The sequence below is a fragment of the Mycteria americana genome, chromosome 1 (assembly GCF_035582795.1).
Source record: "Mycteria americana isolate JAX WOST 10 ecotype Jacksonville Zoo and Gardens chromosome 1, USCA_MyAme_1.0, whole genome shotgun sequence".
Lineage (NCBI taxonomy): Eukaryota > Metazoa > Chordata > Aves > Ciconiiformes > Ciconiidae > Mycteria > Mycteria americana.
This window is the reverse complement of record NC_134365.1, coordinates 68,835,202-68,852,871: the sequence shown is the minus strand read 5'-3', so window position 1 is coordinate 68,852,871 and position 17,670 is coordinate 68,835,202. Positions and strand designations below refer to the sequence as shown.

Genomic DNA, 17,670 nt, shown 5'->3' with positions numbered 1-17,670 from the left:
AAAATACAAAAAAAAAAAAAAAAAAAAAAAAATGGTCAGCCACCATTTGATAATGTTTAAGTGTACTGCTTCCCAAAAAAGATCAACATTCCAGCAGCACAGTATAAGGAATAAGCTCTTCATTCTCTCATTTTAAAAATGCCCAAAGTCCAGGATGTATTTAATGATAACTTATCTTACTGTGCCAGTAGGCAAATGGCAACACATACAGGACTGACAGAGAGGGAGGGCAGGCTGGAGCGTCGATGCTTGCGTGGAGAGGCAGAGTGCATGGGCAGGACACTTTCCAGGGCTTTAGAAAGCTTTTCTGCAAAGGTTTCTTCAGGGACAGTCCGAAGGTAGAAAGGAGAAAGAGGTGCAGACAGCGCTGGTGGTGGGGTGCAAGGAGCACTGAGAGGGATGCAGGACATAGAGGGAAGAGCAGGAAGGTGGGGGACACAAACTGACATGCTACGACCACGTTGAGGCTAAAGGAGGAAAACAAAAGTTAAGAATTGAACACTTCAAAAAAATGAAAAACAAAACCAGCAAAAACTATAATGAGGTAGAAAAGAAATGCAGACACACCATGAGAGGTCCAATACTGACTACTATGTGTGCAAGAAGATATGAGAAATGGTGAATGAATGCCAACACACACTGGGAACAGGCTATGTGCACCTCTGAGGACCCAAGTTTGCCTTAGGTTACTGAGCAGTGAGGAAAGTTCCCTAGTACCCTTACAAGAAGCATGTGGAAGGCAGAGCAAAAGGAGAGAATATTTTCTCTGGGGCCACTGGTGCAGCCCATACTGTGTGTACTCAGCATCTGGTAGTCTGACAAATAGAAAAAACTAAACAGATACTAATGACTTTTCAAACATTCATTCTTAGTTTAGTGAGTGGATGTGTGTTTATACATATCACCTCACCAGTCTCTCTGCTTGGGTACCTCCTTGCCTGAATTAAGTGGACTAACTGTATGCAGCTGGCTCTTTATTAATTAAAACATTACCATAAAAATTTAAACATTACCCATTCTACAACACGATTTGTGGAAAAAAGTTGGTTTAACATGGAAAATTCAGTAAAATTAGTCTTAGACAAGCATTTTCCAGACACTGGGACAATAAAAGCATCAAGATTTTGTGATCTTACCACAATCCAGAAAGCCATAGGTCAAAATCCAACCAAACTGGACAAATCAGAATTAGGGGGTTTGTGTTGGTTGGTTGGTTTTTGTTATTGCTTTTTTGGTGTGTTTTGTTGTATTTTAAGTGAATAGAAAGAGGCAGCCTTCAACTGCAAGTTTTCCTTCTCTAATGGTATATGCCACTTATGGATGTAATCCACAATTTCTTAATGTAACTGAAATCATATACAGACCTCCAGGGAAAAAACCTCAAGATATCCAGTGGAGATCTGAATTTCAAGATTTCTGATGTGAGAAATCTTTCTAGACTGCTCAAAAATTTGGGAGAGGCATAAGGGAACTCAAAGGGTTAAATAAATACTTTACCCATAATCTTCACCTGTTCCAAAGCAAGACTAGTTATACATGTTATTCCTGACTCTAATTAATCTAACCTGTTCAGAAACATCTCCAGTTATGGAGACTGCAGTACTTAACTGTCCTTGTTGATTAGAAAAAAAACCCTTCCCAAACAATAATTCCATGCTGCAATTCAGTCTTATTATTTCTTATTCTATCTGACAACAATGTTGTGATCTGATTAGGCTCCTCCTAGTTTACAGCAGTCTTTACAGCTTTCTCTCTCTTCAAGATCATCTTTCACAGGCTCAGCTTAACTCTTCCAGTCTTCCCACAAAACCATGTTTTCTGTATTTCTGGTGGGGTTTTTTTGTCACTCTCCTCTGAATTTGCTCCCAATTCACCCTCAAATTCGCTCATGCAGGGTGTCCAGGACAGACTTACCAATGGCCAAGAGCAGAAGAACTACTTCACTTTACATGATGTTTGCTTTTTTCACAACAGCATGATGTTTTTGACCATGTCCAGCCTGTGGTCCAATGTAATCCCTGACCCTTTTTTGGTTTTTTTTTCCCCTCTTTTTTGGCAGAATTGCTGCCTAGTCACTTGTTGCTCATCCTGTACTTGTGTAGCTGATTATTCCTGTTTAAACATGAACCTTGTTCTTGTCCTGATTGAACTGCATTCTATTTCTTTTTAAGGCCATTTCTCCAGTTGTCAATGTAATTTTGACTTGTCATTCTGTCTTCCCAACAAACTGTTAGTAGTTCCTGTAGTGTTCTACTCCATTCTGTCAACCTCCTGGTACCACTGTCATCATCATAGAGCATGAGCACATTTTAGCAGTGAACTAGGCAGCTTGACTATACCTCTTGTTCTCCCATCCCCTCTAGGATTATGGTCTTTCAACCTGGAAGCTAGCCAGCCCAAGACAGTGAAATGGCTTCTGGTCCAATATATGCCCACACACCAAAATGTGGCTTATCCACAACAAGAGCTTAGAGGGATTAAAAACTCATTTGGTCAAGGACTAGCAGTACCACAAGCTTCAGGTTAAGTGCCCTTGAAAAAGATGGAGATACTTTGCTTGTGAGTGAAACCAGCATGTTTTCCAAAAAGCTAGTAACACCAACGACTCTGTAATAAAGCCTACAACCACAGGTACCAAAAAAAGCGAGGACCCTCAGTCTTAAGTGTCACATCTTCTCCCTTATGCTATTACTACATTATACCACAATGTCTCTGCCTCAGGCTTAGATTTTTATTTTTATTTGTGTAAAAAACAATCAACAAGGGAACCATTGAAGACGATATAACAGTAGCAGAAGTTCTACTCCAGAGTTAGAATAGATTTCTGCGTACTCTCATACTCGGATCTAAAAACATACCAAGGAAAAAAAACATACCAAAATAAAAGGGCAACACAAATGAACATAGTAGGAAAAGTATTTGTGCCCAGTGCAGACTTTCCAGGGAAAAGGAATACGCATGGCAACTGATGAGCAAATCAACACAAGCTAGAAATAAAATTGGGAACAAGGGTATAGGGTCTTTTCAGTCTGGAGTTCTCACATGCAGCATTCTATAACAGTTAAAAAAGTCTTACCTGCAGAATCTGTAATCAAAGTCTCACAGAACACACACAGCAGTTTCATACTTATACAGTAACTCAAATTATTCTAATCCCTTCTTCAAATCAAACCAACAGCTTGATCCCTGGTAACTTCATATACACATACACACATCACCTTCCCAAATGAGATTAAATGCTTACTTTCATGAGATAGTCTTGTTCTGAGGACATTACTTCCCTCCATAAAAAAACCTAACCCATCATTCTGCTTAAGTGCACTCAAGGTTAAATAAAACCTTTAAAGACAAATATGCCCTTGCACTTCCCCCTGCCCCTAGACTCAATCACCTTGCAAAAATAGCCCCTTTTCTACTCCCATGCACAATTTGTATCACATGCAAAACAAAACACACATCGAAGATTGCCTGGCAGAGTTTCCTCTCACCTTTCAAGAGAAATAAAAAAATAAAATAATTCCATGCATTTGCAATACTTTAAGTTCTGGCTTACCGCTGCAGGTGACTGATATCCGCCATGCTGCTGCGACTGCACTTGGCCAACTGAAGCTGCATATCCCTGGACTGCAGCTGTTGAGATTGACTGGTCATGCTGGGAACCATACGACACGGTCTGTTGACTGCTCACACATGATTCGGTATAAACAGATGACCCCTGGCCACTGTCAACTGTCCCATCAGCTGCAGAAGTTAAAGATAAAAATCTACATTTCAGGAACTGCAGTCTAGATTCACAACTTTAATCAAATATTAGATTGATGTTTATTAGATTGATGTTTGTGCCATGTCACATGGACCTTATCAGGATTTTCCCTCTTGTAATATTTAAGTGGGTTAAAAAAAATTTTTTTTTCCTCATCAATATGCCTTCCCATAACCTCTGAAAAAAATCAGTAATTTCAGGAGTTCTTTGGGAAGATACTGAACAGTAAACTGTGCTTCCTATAAAAGGTTAGACTAGAAATAGAAACTTAAATGCCACATTGTTATGAATGATCTTTCAGGGTTTTTTAATTATTTAATTTTACACTGACATATAAAACAGGTCTGTTGTGCTGGCTGGCAGATGCACCTGATGCAGGCATAGTAGAGAACTTAAAATCCCTATTACCTACAGAGCAGATAGTAATTTGCTTTCTAACTTCACCATTCTAATACGGAAGTTCTCATCTACCATCATTACTCAAGTACTGATTCAAATGTTGGGATGGCAGAAGAGGAAAAGTTAGGAGTGTTAATTCATCTTTTCATGTATAGTATGCAAAACCAAAAAAGAAACCTTTTTTCAGAAAGCAAATTATGAGCTAAACTGCTTGTACATTATCTCATTTCCACCTTAAACATAAGTTAACAAGGATTTGAGTGAGTGTTTCTAATAGCTCTAACTGCACTGGTGCAAAAGTATACAGCCTTCTGCAGGGCGAGAATATACTCTCCCTATAGGAGGGCAACAAAAACTAGGACATGAGTTCATGCTTCACGTGCCCCAGTTCATTTAGTGTATTAACTTGAAACAAAGGAAAATGATTTTGTGCTAAGACACTGGACTGTGAAGCGTGCCAAGACTTGGCTCAGCTAAGGCACAGGAATGCATCTTATTTTGCTGTGCTTTCTAGCGAGCTAATGTTCTTCAGCAGACAGCAATGGCAGACAGCAACATCTTAAGATATTTACTGCTATACCTACCAAAAGTTTAAGACTCTAAGGGGGGAACTGTGTAAGTGCAAGAGTTCCTAAATAAGCCAACTGACACACTTACAAAGAATAGATATACTGGGTTGCTGGAACTGCAGTTGTTGGTGTTGATCAGCTTCTGGTTCTTCAGGCTCCACTTGTGTAGAAACCGATGCTGAAGTAGTGGGGACAGGAGTAGTACCAGTGACAGATAGGGGATGCTTTGACCCTGCATGGGAAGCACTTGATGGTTGCTGTTGCTCCAGCTGCTGCTTCTGACTACCTTCTTCCTGAAGCTTCTTCTCCTGTTCTTCTCGCACCAACTGACGCTGCTCTCGCTTTCGCTTAATCAAAGATACCCTGTCCTTGATAGCTTTCGCCATTGTCTTGTGATCCCCTTCACAGACATAGCCAGATTCCACCTGAAGGAGGAATTCACAGAATTCAGACTGTCATAGACAGCCACTGTTGTAGTGCTACAATATAAGCTACCACTCTCTGGCACTAACTTTTCACAAACTTCTGAAGCTGTTTTATATCTAGACGGTAACAACAGCAAATGCAGAAGCTGACTAACTACATTTCACTGTCAGAGAACACCAGTACTTCCAATGCTTGTAAGACCACCAACACTTACCATTTCCTGTGCTACATCCTCTGGGACATCTCTCTCCAAGTCAAAGGAAAACTCTATTGCCTCATTATCTTTATATTTGCCCTTGAGTTTTTTGATGTCTTCAATTCGCAGCCAGAGTTTAATGGCAATTTTTTCTCCATCATCTTCCTCTGCTAGTTCTACCCGTACTCCAGTCTCTTCTTGGAAGAAAGCATGATTCAAAAGGTCCTTAATAGCATACCTAGCATATTGGGAAAGAACATAGAAAGCCCACACAGTTATTAGGTTTTCATAAAATATTAAGGAATACCCTTGCCTGACGATCCCCCAAATTTATTGCCTACATTTCACGCTTCTCCCATGAATTATTTGACAGCCCATCATTCAAATTTCTATTTAAAAGCATGATGGAGAAACAAAATGCAACAATGCTACAGATGAAAAAAAAAAAAAAAATCACACATTGGTCAGCAGAAGTACAAACAGATTTAAACCAACTGAACAGGATATATATTAACTAAAATAATAAGAAACCTTGAAGAAATAGTTTGGTTTTACTAAACATTAAGATCCAACACACAACGCTTAGTCCCCAAATCGGTATAGTAATCCAAGTATGTATTTCAGTCTATTTCAAGATCTTATCAAAAAGCCTCATCTAGTAAATTCAGCACCAGATAAGCACCACATGTTTCCTTTCATATTCTATACTCTTCTGAACCACTTCAACTTGCATTCTGTTTGGCACAATTACAAGCTTTGTCCTGAAGGTACAAAAAAGATCTATGTTCATATATGCACAGCGTTAACAGCAGTAGTCTAAAAATTAACTGCTTAAACTAAATGGCAAGAAATAAGCGATGTACAGCCACAAAATTAACTTAAAATGGGGAAAAATACAAAATTGTTTAAAACTAAGAAAAAGAACAGAAATTAAAAATACACAGCAACACCATCAGATGTAAAATTCAAGAGTTAATAGAAAGGGATAAATAGACATCCATGAACTGACAAAACTAGCTCTGAACAGAATAGCAGGAGGCTAGAGGAGAGGCCGAAGGCTGAAGCACTCTTAAAATCAGACATGCGGTAAGCAACAACTATGTAAAAGCAGGAAACAAAACAAACCCCACCAATAAGCCATCAGAGCAGTTACAGATTTCCTGTAATGGTATAAGTTAATCATTTCAAGTAGAAGTCATCTTGCAGAAAACGTGGATGAAAATGAGCAGCAAGAATTTAAAAAATAGAAAGAGCCCTCAAAATAATCAGCCATAAAATGCCAACAAAATCAAAGTGACAGGAAAAACAAAGGATTACAGAATAACAAACCAACCAAACAATCCAAATACCTGGGAACCTGGAAGGATTGTCCTCCACTATTTTGCTGACTAGGTCAAAGTTTTAATAAAAGCAGTAGAATTTCTGAATAAACTGACGTGGATGGTTACTATAGCATTTGCACTTTTCCTGACACTGTTAATTCTCTAAAACAATCATGGAATTAAGACTCTACCAAAGGATAGAAGCTGCAGAAGTAATACTGCCTTCCCAGCTTTCATCAGAACACAGAAGACCCCAGGAACTAACTGGATCTGGTGTCATCACAGATAAGACTCAGACAGCAAGTAACACCTCTATCCAAAAAGAAAGTACTTACCTTTCACCTTTGTTTTGCCGAATGCATCCCTCAATAATCTCCTTCACTTCAGGGATTGCTACTTTATCGAAGCTGGCTGGCTTGACACCCTGGAACATACAAGTAACAACAAAGAAACTGGAAGGCCCACTTGATTTAAGTTTTGATTGTGTTTACAGACTAATTATTTTTACTCAATAGATAACTGGCCTGAATTCCCCACTAGTGCAAATTATAGAGAAATCTGACCCCAATCTTACTGTTCATCTCTTTGTTAGTGGCTTTTGCAAATATTTTTTCACCCTGTTTCTCAGCCACATGTCCATAACGGAAGGCTTTGGCAGTTAGGTTCTCAGTTATGAAAGGAGAACCATTTAGTTTCCATGGACATTATGCTGGTTAGAGGTGAGTACACAGACTGGACTAGGAATTGAAGGAACTGTTTCCTATGTAACACTAATGCACGAACCCACATGACTAATTTAACAGTCTTCAAAGGATTCTGCTGCTTCCCAGAATGTTTCCAACATGCCATTATATGAAGTAATTTTGGCATAGATTGATTTTACAGGAAAAACCTTAGCCCAGAATGATCTGACTGGATCATTCAATAACTTGTCCAATGTTTTAACCAAAAAAAAAAAAAGAAAAAGAAAAAGAAAAAGGAAATTAAAAAAAAAAAAAAAAAAAACACAAAAAACTTTCCTGTATCTTAGCTCTCCACAGAAGACCTACTACACTCATACCACATGTGCTGGTTTTGGCTGGGGTAGAGTTATTTTTCTTCATAGTAGCTAGTATGGGGCTGTGTTCTAGATTTGTGCTGGAAACAGCATTGATAACACAGGGATGTTTTAGTTACTGCTGAGCAGCGCTTACACAGAGTCAAGGCCTTTTCTGCTTCGCACCCCACCAGCGAGTAGGCTGTGGGGGTGCACAAGAAGTTGGGAGGGGACACAGCTGGGACAGCTGACCCCAACTGACCAAAGGATATCCCATACCATATGATGTCATGCTCAGCATATAAAGCTGGGGGAAGAAGAAGGAAGGGGGGAGGGGGGACGGGACAGGGACATTCGGAGTGATGGCATTTGTCTTCCCAAGTAATTGTTACATGCAATGCAGCCCTGCTTTCCTGGAGATGGCTGAACACCTGCCTGCCTATGGGAAGTAGTGAATGCATTCCTTGGTTTGCTTTGCTTGTGTGTGTGGCTTTTGCTTTCCCTATTAAACTGTCTTTATCTCAACCATGAGTTTTCTCACTTTTACTCTTCTGATTCTCTCCCCCATCCTACTCGGGGGGGAGCAAGCGAGCGGCTGTGTGGGGCTTAGTTGCTGGCCGGGGTTAAACCACAACACCAGACTCCTGCATCACTGCTGTTGTGAGTTCAGGAAAATGAGTTTAGCAATACAGACCTTTACAAAAGCCCTTCAACAACACACAGCGATCCTTTCTCCAATACATGCTAAAGCCATTGGGGGAGAGCAAAACAAAATCTAAGTATAATCAGCTACTAAAATCAGTAAAGCAAATAGGCCATGAGATATGACCATCTGGGAATCCTGCAAAACATTGCAGGCAGAGAGCCAAACTTCATCACTTAATCATGGCCAGAAGCCCTATTTCAGGGGCAATTGTCCACAACAGCAAAATTTGGCACTCAATTTTACTTGATTCAGCCTTTAGCTTCAAACTCTGTATTTAAGACAGCAGAATGAGAGAGGATGAAGACACCCTATTCAAATTCTGTTATATGAAGAGCCCACATTTTCAAGCCGAACAATCCTGAAATCATACGCTTGATACATCTGACCCTGTGTCACTGGTAAATCACAACTAAGCAGAAGTGAAAACCATAGTCTGAAGTACAGAAATAAATTAAATAGTAGTACAAGCATCGTGATTTACACCCTAACCAGAAAGTACTTCTCCCAGTTTCCTATATGATACTGCTTCCCATCAAATGGGGACATCAAGACATGCCACTTCCCCCTTCCTCTATTGTCAGCGGGAAACAAGTCTTGAAACAGAAAGGTTTGAGTCTCTGAACCAGAGCCTTTGCAGCTACAGACCTTCATTTAACTGAACGTGGAGACTTAATACAATAATAATTTCCATCTACATTTAGATACTTTTTTCCCCTTGGCCAGACATGGCAGTATATTGACTTCATATGTTCACTACCTAAAATATTCTCTACCACACTCTTCCAGGAGAGGGCACAGTCAACATCAACTTTAACAGATGCAAACACAAGACTGGGAGAAGCACAAGAGTGCAGTCTTCCAGTGGACAACACTGCTATTTGTCACTATGTTTTACAAAGGTGCTGTATCTGGAATTTTTAAAAGGACAAAAACACCCCAACAAAGTACAGAAAGACACAGTTTTTCACTTGATTAAAAACTTCCTGTTACAACAGCATTCTGGTTATCTATTTCTTTGCTCTAAAATTTGCTCTTATCAAGTTTTAGCAATTGAAATTCACAGAGTATATTGTGACTAGAGTAAGTCCAGAAACACAGTCTGTCAGTGAACATTAACTTAATGTTTTTAAAAGCTTCACTGAACATTAAGACTTTTGGAGATCAATGCTTCAGCTGATAAGACACCAGACCGAAATTTGGACAGGTAAGTTTAATACCGTAATCAAGTCATATCATAAATCTCCAGCTTCCTGGCAGGACATTGCAGAACTCTATACTCTATAGGGATTTATAAAACTAGTTTTAGTGTTTGCTACCGGTATCAAGTACCTGTTTGCATGTGTCTCTGCTCATATAGCAGACTAGTCAGAGACACCCACCTTTAATTACGACCAAGCTTAAAATGGTCCCAGGAGTTCAGGTTCATATACAGAGAGGTAGATGTTTCTATACATAATTAAATGCTCTCCTATAGACACACACATACATATATAACCTATGCATAATTATTCAACTGTTTATTGTATACATTCGTATCAAAATTTGCCAAAGTTTAACACATCTAAGTCTCCTAAATAGCTCAAGCCCCACATAGCAGCAGCCTGCATGTATGTTCATTTACATTGTGGAAGCAGAAGGAAGAAGTCAGATCTGTGACACTCTCATTTCAGAAAAACTAAAAGCTAAGATCAGTAAGACAACTGGTACAGCAAAATATTAACATAACGAAATATTAACATAACGTGAGTTTTCTTGTTAATTATTTTACCACATGCTCTGTTCTTGCATGAAGCCTGAAAAGGTAAAGATAAGAATGGATTTTAAAATCAGTGATCCAGTCTGCTACCCTGTGTTTCTCTATCCTGAAAGAAATTAAATACCTGTCCAAAACCTTCAGGCCCTTCCATAAGGGCCATTTTACAATAACCAATTTTGTGAATTCCAAACCAAGAGTTCAGTTAAAAAGAGAAGCTCCCACCAGCCTCCTTCAGCATAGCTTCTATGTTCCTAACTGCTCCTGAGAAAATCTGGGAGAACCTCACACTAGGGCCCAAAACCAACAGAAGAGTCCGTGTTCGAGCAGCTACGTTACTTCTCAGTTTGTTCCACAGTCCATGAGAAGGGTTGACTAAGCTTCGTCTACAGTGCTGGCCAAGCACCCCTTACGCTGAAGTTCAGGCCACTTAAGTACCACCAGCTTTTAAAAACTTTTTTTTTCTCCTCCAAACACTAGGGGGAAGTGTCAAACTATTTTACATAACAAGACAGAGGATAATATGAATTATGAAAATCAATAAACAATAAACATCAGTGAACCCTATTCTACGCAGAGCTGCCTATGCACCTTAATCTGCCATCACAGAGACACCAAAGGGAGGCCAGGACCTGCAATTCACATAACCTTGATGTGTCCTTAAGAGCGCATGAGCTGTTCAGCGGAGCAGATGTCCATTAGGTCCTGAACCCAAAGGCACTCAAGTACGTACTAAACCATTCCGTGTTTCCTGGTTTTCACCACACTTACTGCAAGATGGTCACACTCTTATATGCCTCTCCTGGACCCCAAACTCTTTAGAAGAATCACAGGACAACTCAAAGTTTTTTAATCTACTAGTCCTATTCCCCAGTGGCAGTTTAATAAGAACTAAACACTCAAATCCCACTAGCATTTTTTCTGAGTTTGCTAAAGAAATAGAAGGAAGAGCTCTTGCAGAGAAAAAAGAAAGGTGTAGATAGGTATAACAGGCGCACCTTAAAATCATCAACATTTTCTCAAGCTACCACCTAAAATAGCATGAACTGGCAGTGCTGCTGAAAGCAACAGTCTCCTGTTCTCCATCTCCCATTCCCACACCCGTGTCACTTCCTCCCTTTTGCTGGCACACACATTTATACAGCTGCATAATGAACCAGATCATGGCGTTTATCAGACTTGAAACAAATCCAACCAAAAAAGCCTGCAGCAGTTTCCAATGAGATGAAGCTCCCCAGTTTGGTTCCCTACACTGTTGCACTAGCTCTCGGGCTGTCCTGGTTTTGGCTAAACCACGACACAGGCTTACAGGAAGAAAGTGATAGTGCAATAGCTAACACGGACGGAACTGCTTCTTTTGAAAGAAGTGCCAACTTAAAATAAAACCCACTGAACACTTACATTTTGAGAGCACCTCTAAAATATGGGCATATATGTAGGTAGCACAAAGCAGAACCGATGCAAAACTAAATACTTATCTTACAGACTTCATGTTAAGCATAAGAAGAGATTTCATATTTCACTTATCTTAGATGTGGTAAAGTTTCTGATTTTAATCAGGTGATAAAAGTGTGTTCCAAAATTCAACATCCACATTTATATGGTTGTTTGATCCATTAAAGGCAAGTTAGGTACTCTTATTTTCAAGACACTTTAAACACCAAAGTATGTGCTACCCAGAATGCCTCTTCACAATTTTTGCCTAGAAACACATAGTATTTTGCATTAGTTAGATCACCAGATTACTGGGTCAGTGGTTTAGCATCTTGTTCTAATGCAAGAGATACTGAAAATATCATTTACTTCACAAGAGAGAGTACAATCAGTGCTGTATAACTTTTACACCAAACCAAAATGAAGACAGAGCAAGTGTTACATACCCTCAGCAATCCTAAATTTAAAAAAATAGTTAGATTTGGAATGACAACACAGGTGAAAAATAGCAGAAGCAATAAGGGTTCCAGCCTTGCTGTTCACTGTTTTAACCTACATTTTAAAAATTACAGAGAAAAAAGTATAGTCAGGTTTAAAAGCTGAAGACCCAAGCTATGCAAATGTAAAGCAGTTCAGCAGATTTGTCAAGAATTCCAATTCATCCCCAAAATCCTTTCCTGTGGCTACACACACTTATTCTATAGAGCTGAAATTCTTTCTTACCTCTTTAGTGCAATCCTTGTGAGAGCAGCAACAGTGGGAATTAACAATTACAAATATGGGACAGATCTCTCTTTTTGTAAAATCCATCAGGAAAAGAGAGATGCACACACCAAAGAGTGAGTTAGGTGCTCGTTTCCGATGGGAATCCACTAGGCTGTGGACTTAACGCACAGCGGAAGGAAAGCAGACATCAAAGTTAGAAGGGAGCATTGTTTTCTGTTTGACACCTCTTGTACTTTTCCAAGTCCAGTACATAAGGCTCCAGAGATTTGAGCTTAATATCTGCTTTTGCCACTCAAATACTGAATAGAAAGAATCAATATAAGCAAGAGGCAAGTGTGTCCTTTTCTCCCTGCCCAGCTAGCTGTAAGGAGGAGGAAGAGGCAGTGCAAGGATCCTTTACTTCCTGCATGTCCCCGCCTCCCTGCTTGGCTGGTCTGCCTATTCTCCACCCAAGTTTTCTGCTATAGTTTAAGGCTGCACGTAGGATCATCACCCAGGTCAATTCCGCTGTTGCAGAAGTACACTTTTAAACAGAGGAAAATGGGTCGGTCCAGTATGTTGTTCTGACACGAGGCTGCTGGCACTAGTTTTTTATTGGGCGGAGGTGAAGGCAGCTACTGTTTCGCCTTTTCTTTCCATGGACCTCCAGAAGTATACTTACAGCTGACTAACTTCAATTTAATCCTAACAGAACACAAGACAGCACTAGGATAATACAATATATTACACCTCCCTCCCTCCTTCCTGACAATCGCATTCTGGTACCATTGGCAACATCAACTGCTTTCCTTTTACTGGGTGCTTAGTGTAAGGGAAAAGGGATTTGAAGGTGATTTTCAAACTGTTGGACAAAGTTAGAAAGCTGCATTGTTGCTCGTTTTACACTACATGCATACAAATAATCCATAGAGTTATATTTTCTAACACCTCTTGCTAGACTCTAAACCTAAGCCTGAAGTCTGACATCTTTGTTTTTCCCCTGGTATCTAGTTTCAAACAGCCATTGTAAAATTTGTTTACTAATAAAATGAGTTGTCCACAGCTTCAGGGCTTTTGGGGTTTTTTTTGGAAGGACATAAGGAGCAATGCTAAGAAAGTTCACATGCGCCGTTTTAAAGTGTGAAGTGAGCAAATGAATTTTGACCAACTAGTGACGATAAACTGTGATAAAATTTAATTTCAAGTTATCAAGATCACTTTTCACCCCAAAATAGCATACTTAGTTCCTCAAGTATACCACAATTACACCAGTGTTGTTGTTATACCATGCGACATCAATGTTGCAACAGCAACACTTTTTGATCCTTTACTGGACATTTTAGAAATCCTCTCTGCCAGCTGCTGTGAAACTTTAGAGGGGTCAAGGGGAAAGGGATCATGAAAGATCCTGCTATGTTGAGTGGCCTTCCAACTGCTTAGCTAGACATTTTATACCCACCCCACCCCCAAAAAAAAAATAAAATCAACTAACTTTTGATTATCATCTCCCTTTTAACAGTGCTTACTGGTATTGTGAATAAGGCATGTTGGAATTTTGCTTGCCGTTGCTTATAAATTTTTTTGTTGTTGCAGTTGCACTCAAACCAAATAGACACGCTGCAAAGCAAATCTACTCCACTGGAATAAAATCTAACATTTTGCACAGCTAATTAAGACTACACTTTTCTGGGGTACACTGCATGACCTGCAAAGAACATTAAACATTCAGCTTTTAACAAGCACACAGTCTACCTGTCCCAGTCTAACCACAATTCTTGCTTGACTTTTCAAAAGGTGCTATAACTGCAGAGCTACAAGGGAATTCTACCATAACCGATTAATCTTCTCAAACAAAATGTTCTAACATTGCAGTCCAGAGGCTAATAGAATCAGCAGCAAAGTCAAATCACACAAACAAAGTCATTAAAGCCTCTATATTTTCTTTTTGCTAAATTGTTACCATTCTAGTTTGAGCCAGTCCCAGGCTGCCACAAACCATTAATTCCAGGAGTTTAGACAGAGCATATGATTCCAGTGGAAAACAAGCCAATGATCCTACCTCCTTCCACATAGTCTCAAAGAAGCCCCCAGGCAATGGTATATATGGCATTTAAATTAGTTTACCCCATGATCTCCTAAATTTCACCAGCTGCTATTAGTTACTTACCCAGCCCTCAGAACCTACAGGTTTAACCATTTCACCACCTTTTCAATCTCTAATCCGCCATCTTAATCCTGTTGTCTGTTCTAGAAACAATCTTTCTGATTTAGTTCTTTCCTTATTTCATACAGCACACACCTATAACTTTGATAATGCTCATCCCAGTCCAATCAAATACCTGTTGTGAAAAGGAAGACTTCAAGCTTAAGATTTACTCAGTTCAAAAGAGATACGGGTTGCCTACAGACGATGGATTTTATTGTTCTTGTTAAAAAGCAAGCTACAGTAGTTGAGATTGCAGGGGGAAAAAAAATTAAAACAATGCAACATATTTAACAGAGGTGAAAATTTAGCTTCTCTGATTTCAGTATTTTCATAGCAATTAATTCTGGGCAATTGATAATTCTGCCAAGAATTAAATCACTAAATCCTGCAGAATAAGCTCTGCACCAGATCAGTATCCTAACAGAATAAATAGCATTACTGCAATACAAGCAGTAGGAGCAGATGAAAGCTTCCAATGAGCTACAGTTAGCTCATGAGGCACTATTTAGACTAGGACAGGCCTAGTTTTCTTCTCTTCTGATCAAAAACGACTACATATTTTGAACCCAAGACCTTTTGAACTTGACTGATCTACCATCATCCAGACCAAAATTCATATCTCAGCTATTTGAGAGCTGTATGTCATTGAAATAGCTTAACCAGTCTGCCTTCACCCTCTGTGATGCAGGTGTGTAAGTAATCTAAGTCCCACGATTCTTAAATTTCTCCAGACCAGCTGTCTTCATGACTTGCAACATGTAACCGTGTATGCCCGTATTTCACAAACACATTATAAAGACAATAGAAGCATCCTAGTATTTATACAGGCCTGCTTGCTGCAACCTGACTGATCACAATTTAGAAACTCTTTTCCTCCTCAATTTACCATCCACTCTTAAACAATTTTTGAGGCATTAATAAAAAACAAGAGGCCAGTCACAATAGTAAAAAAAAAAAAATTCCCAAGATACATGATTAAAGTTGTTATACACTCAAGGTATGTTTGTACTTTGACTGACACATCCATACTAACTGCTTATTCCTAAAGCTTGTGAGGCTGCTTAAAAGAAGCATCTAGTCATTTGTATGAGATAATCTTTGGTGGAAAGAACACAACAGATTCATTTGACTAGCCATCTCCACATCTGTGTTCTGCAACCGATCTCTAAAGCCCAGGAGCCACAGAACATTGACGCTGCCTGTTTAACCAACTTCTTTGCCAGTCTCTCAATGCTGTGTTTTTATTTAAAGTCAGAGAATTTACAGCATTAAAAGCCTTACAACTCCATGTATTTGCAAATCCATCCAGTCAACAAAGCTAATTTAAGACCAGTATAGTAGGCTACAGTTCTGTTGCTTTGTTTCTGCACAGTTAAGTTTGAACAAGAACCAGTCATAACTCTTCCTAGAAATTGTTGGCTGCAATCCTTTCTAGCCCTCTCAAGTAAAAGGCTATAACAAAGTAAAAAAACCACTGTATTTGTGATAATATTGAAACGTAACTTATGCTATGCACTACTGCTGAATATACACCATGCTTTACAACTACCGCATTGACTAATTATCTAGCCCAGCACACAAGGCATTTTAAGTTTTTACTTTAGACTGTCCAGGTAAATAAAAATATCAACTATTTCAAAAGTATTGAGAATCTGGAGCCCTTATGACTAGCTAAGCAGATGGTTTTAGTTAAAAAGTAGATTAATTAATCACAGCATCTACTGTAACTGCAGTAATTCTAATGAATAGAAGAAATTACTCAAGCTCTAGAACAGGAAATTTTCTAACTACAAGGCAGGACACAGTTCCTTAGTATAGCTGGCTAACAATTAGGATACTGGTGCATCTAACAGTGAAAAGGGCCTTGTTTAGAAACACACAGTATGAGAAGTTCTTCTGAAACAACAGTAAAGTCTGATTGGACAAGTGGACCAGGCACTAACTTTTCAGGTTTTATTCTTGCACAAGAGCGTAAAGGTAAGATCAGTTTAATCTATCGTGCACAGTTCTTTAACATCACACTAAGGAGCAGGGATGCCGCTTTTATCATCCAGACAAGAATATGCATTGGCGAACATCCTGAGCTAGCTGAATGACCCTTTGCTTTGTTGAGACTTCAGCGTGGAAATGGCTTTCAAAAAGCAACAAAAAAAAAAAAAAAAAAAAACACACAGACATGCCTAGACACACATTTCACTGCTATAAATTTAGAAATGCTGCAGTCACGCAATACTAAAAGTGTCTGTCTTCTATTTTCAGTATGGAAAATACATTTTTGAAAATTCAAATTATATTAGTTGCATTCTCTGCTTTAATCAGCTACCATTCCGATAGAAAAACCTAATCTAGTACTAATTTTTTATTTCAAGTACAGCAATTCAAAAGCCACAGATTAGGTCTAGTGGACTTGGAACTGAATTAAAAAGAATGATCCAACATCAAGTCTTTCCATGGGCCACAAAACACCTTTGGTACCAGAACTAGCCCTTGGAAGATACCTACTAAAAGGCCTAGGATAACGTTGCAAACACCGAAAATAGTGCACAATTCAGACAATGCACCAAAAGTCATTGTCCCTTTTATTTTACGACTTATTCTAATAGGACTGAAGGACTTCTATTTGTGTACCAAGAGATTCAACAGTTTCAGAGGATGGTCCTAAAAAGTATCCCTGCTACGCAAAGAACTTTATGATGGTGGCAGAGAATTTTATGATGGTGGTAATGCGTGGTAAGGTGGAAACGTCTCTGAAAGAAGTTTAGCTTAAAACAAAGTCACAGGCTCATAGTGTGAGGAAGCTTTTAAATACCTTCACTAGACAGCAAAGCAACAGCTTTTTTTCCCCCTTTAGTGTAAAAACATTATGCACAATAAGCAGTGGGTTTCTTACATATACTTTTTAGCCTCATTTTTCTCTCTATTTTGGGGAATAAACTGTATCTGCAAAATCACATTCAACTTTAGTAACTTTCACTCTTCTAATACAGGAACAAGCAAAAGCATTCCAATAGGCATACACACCCCCATGTCACTGCCTGCTCTGGGAACAGCTCTGAGTAACCTGGAGGTAACTGTAAAGGGTTTATGTAAAACTTTGGTGGAGTTCTCGCCTATGAATCACAAAATAATCTCAAAATAACTTATTTTTTACTAAA

At 39.1% G+C, this 17,670-nt stretch overlaps 1 protein-coding gene across 4 annotated transcripts in view; it reads right to left on the bottom strand.

The window, feature by feature from the left end:
* The window catches only part of WNK1 (WNK lysine deficient protein kinase 1), a 108,954-nt gene that overhangs the window by 40,279 nt on the left and 51,005 nt on the right, over positions 1-17,670 (bottom strand). For all 4 annotated transcript variants that reach the window (XM_075504265.1, XM_075504272.1, XM_075504283.1 and 1 more), the window contains exons 5-8: positions 7,011-7,099; positions 5,372-5,591; positions 4,820-5,156; positions 3,554-3,741 (exon numbers count right to left, since the gene is read on the bottom strand). In XM_075504265.1, coding sequence (XP_075360380.1) covers positions 3,554-3,741; positions 4,820-5,156; positions 5,372-5,591; positions 7,011-7,099 — 834 coding nt within the window. The remainder of the gene's footprint in view (positions 1-3,553; positions 3,742-4,819; positions 5,157-5,371; positions 5,592-7,010; positions 7,100-17,670) is intronic.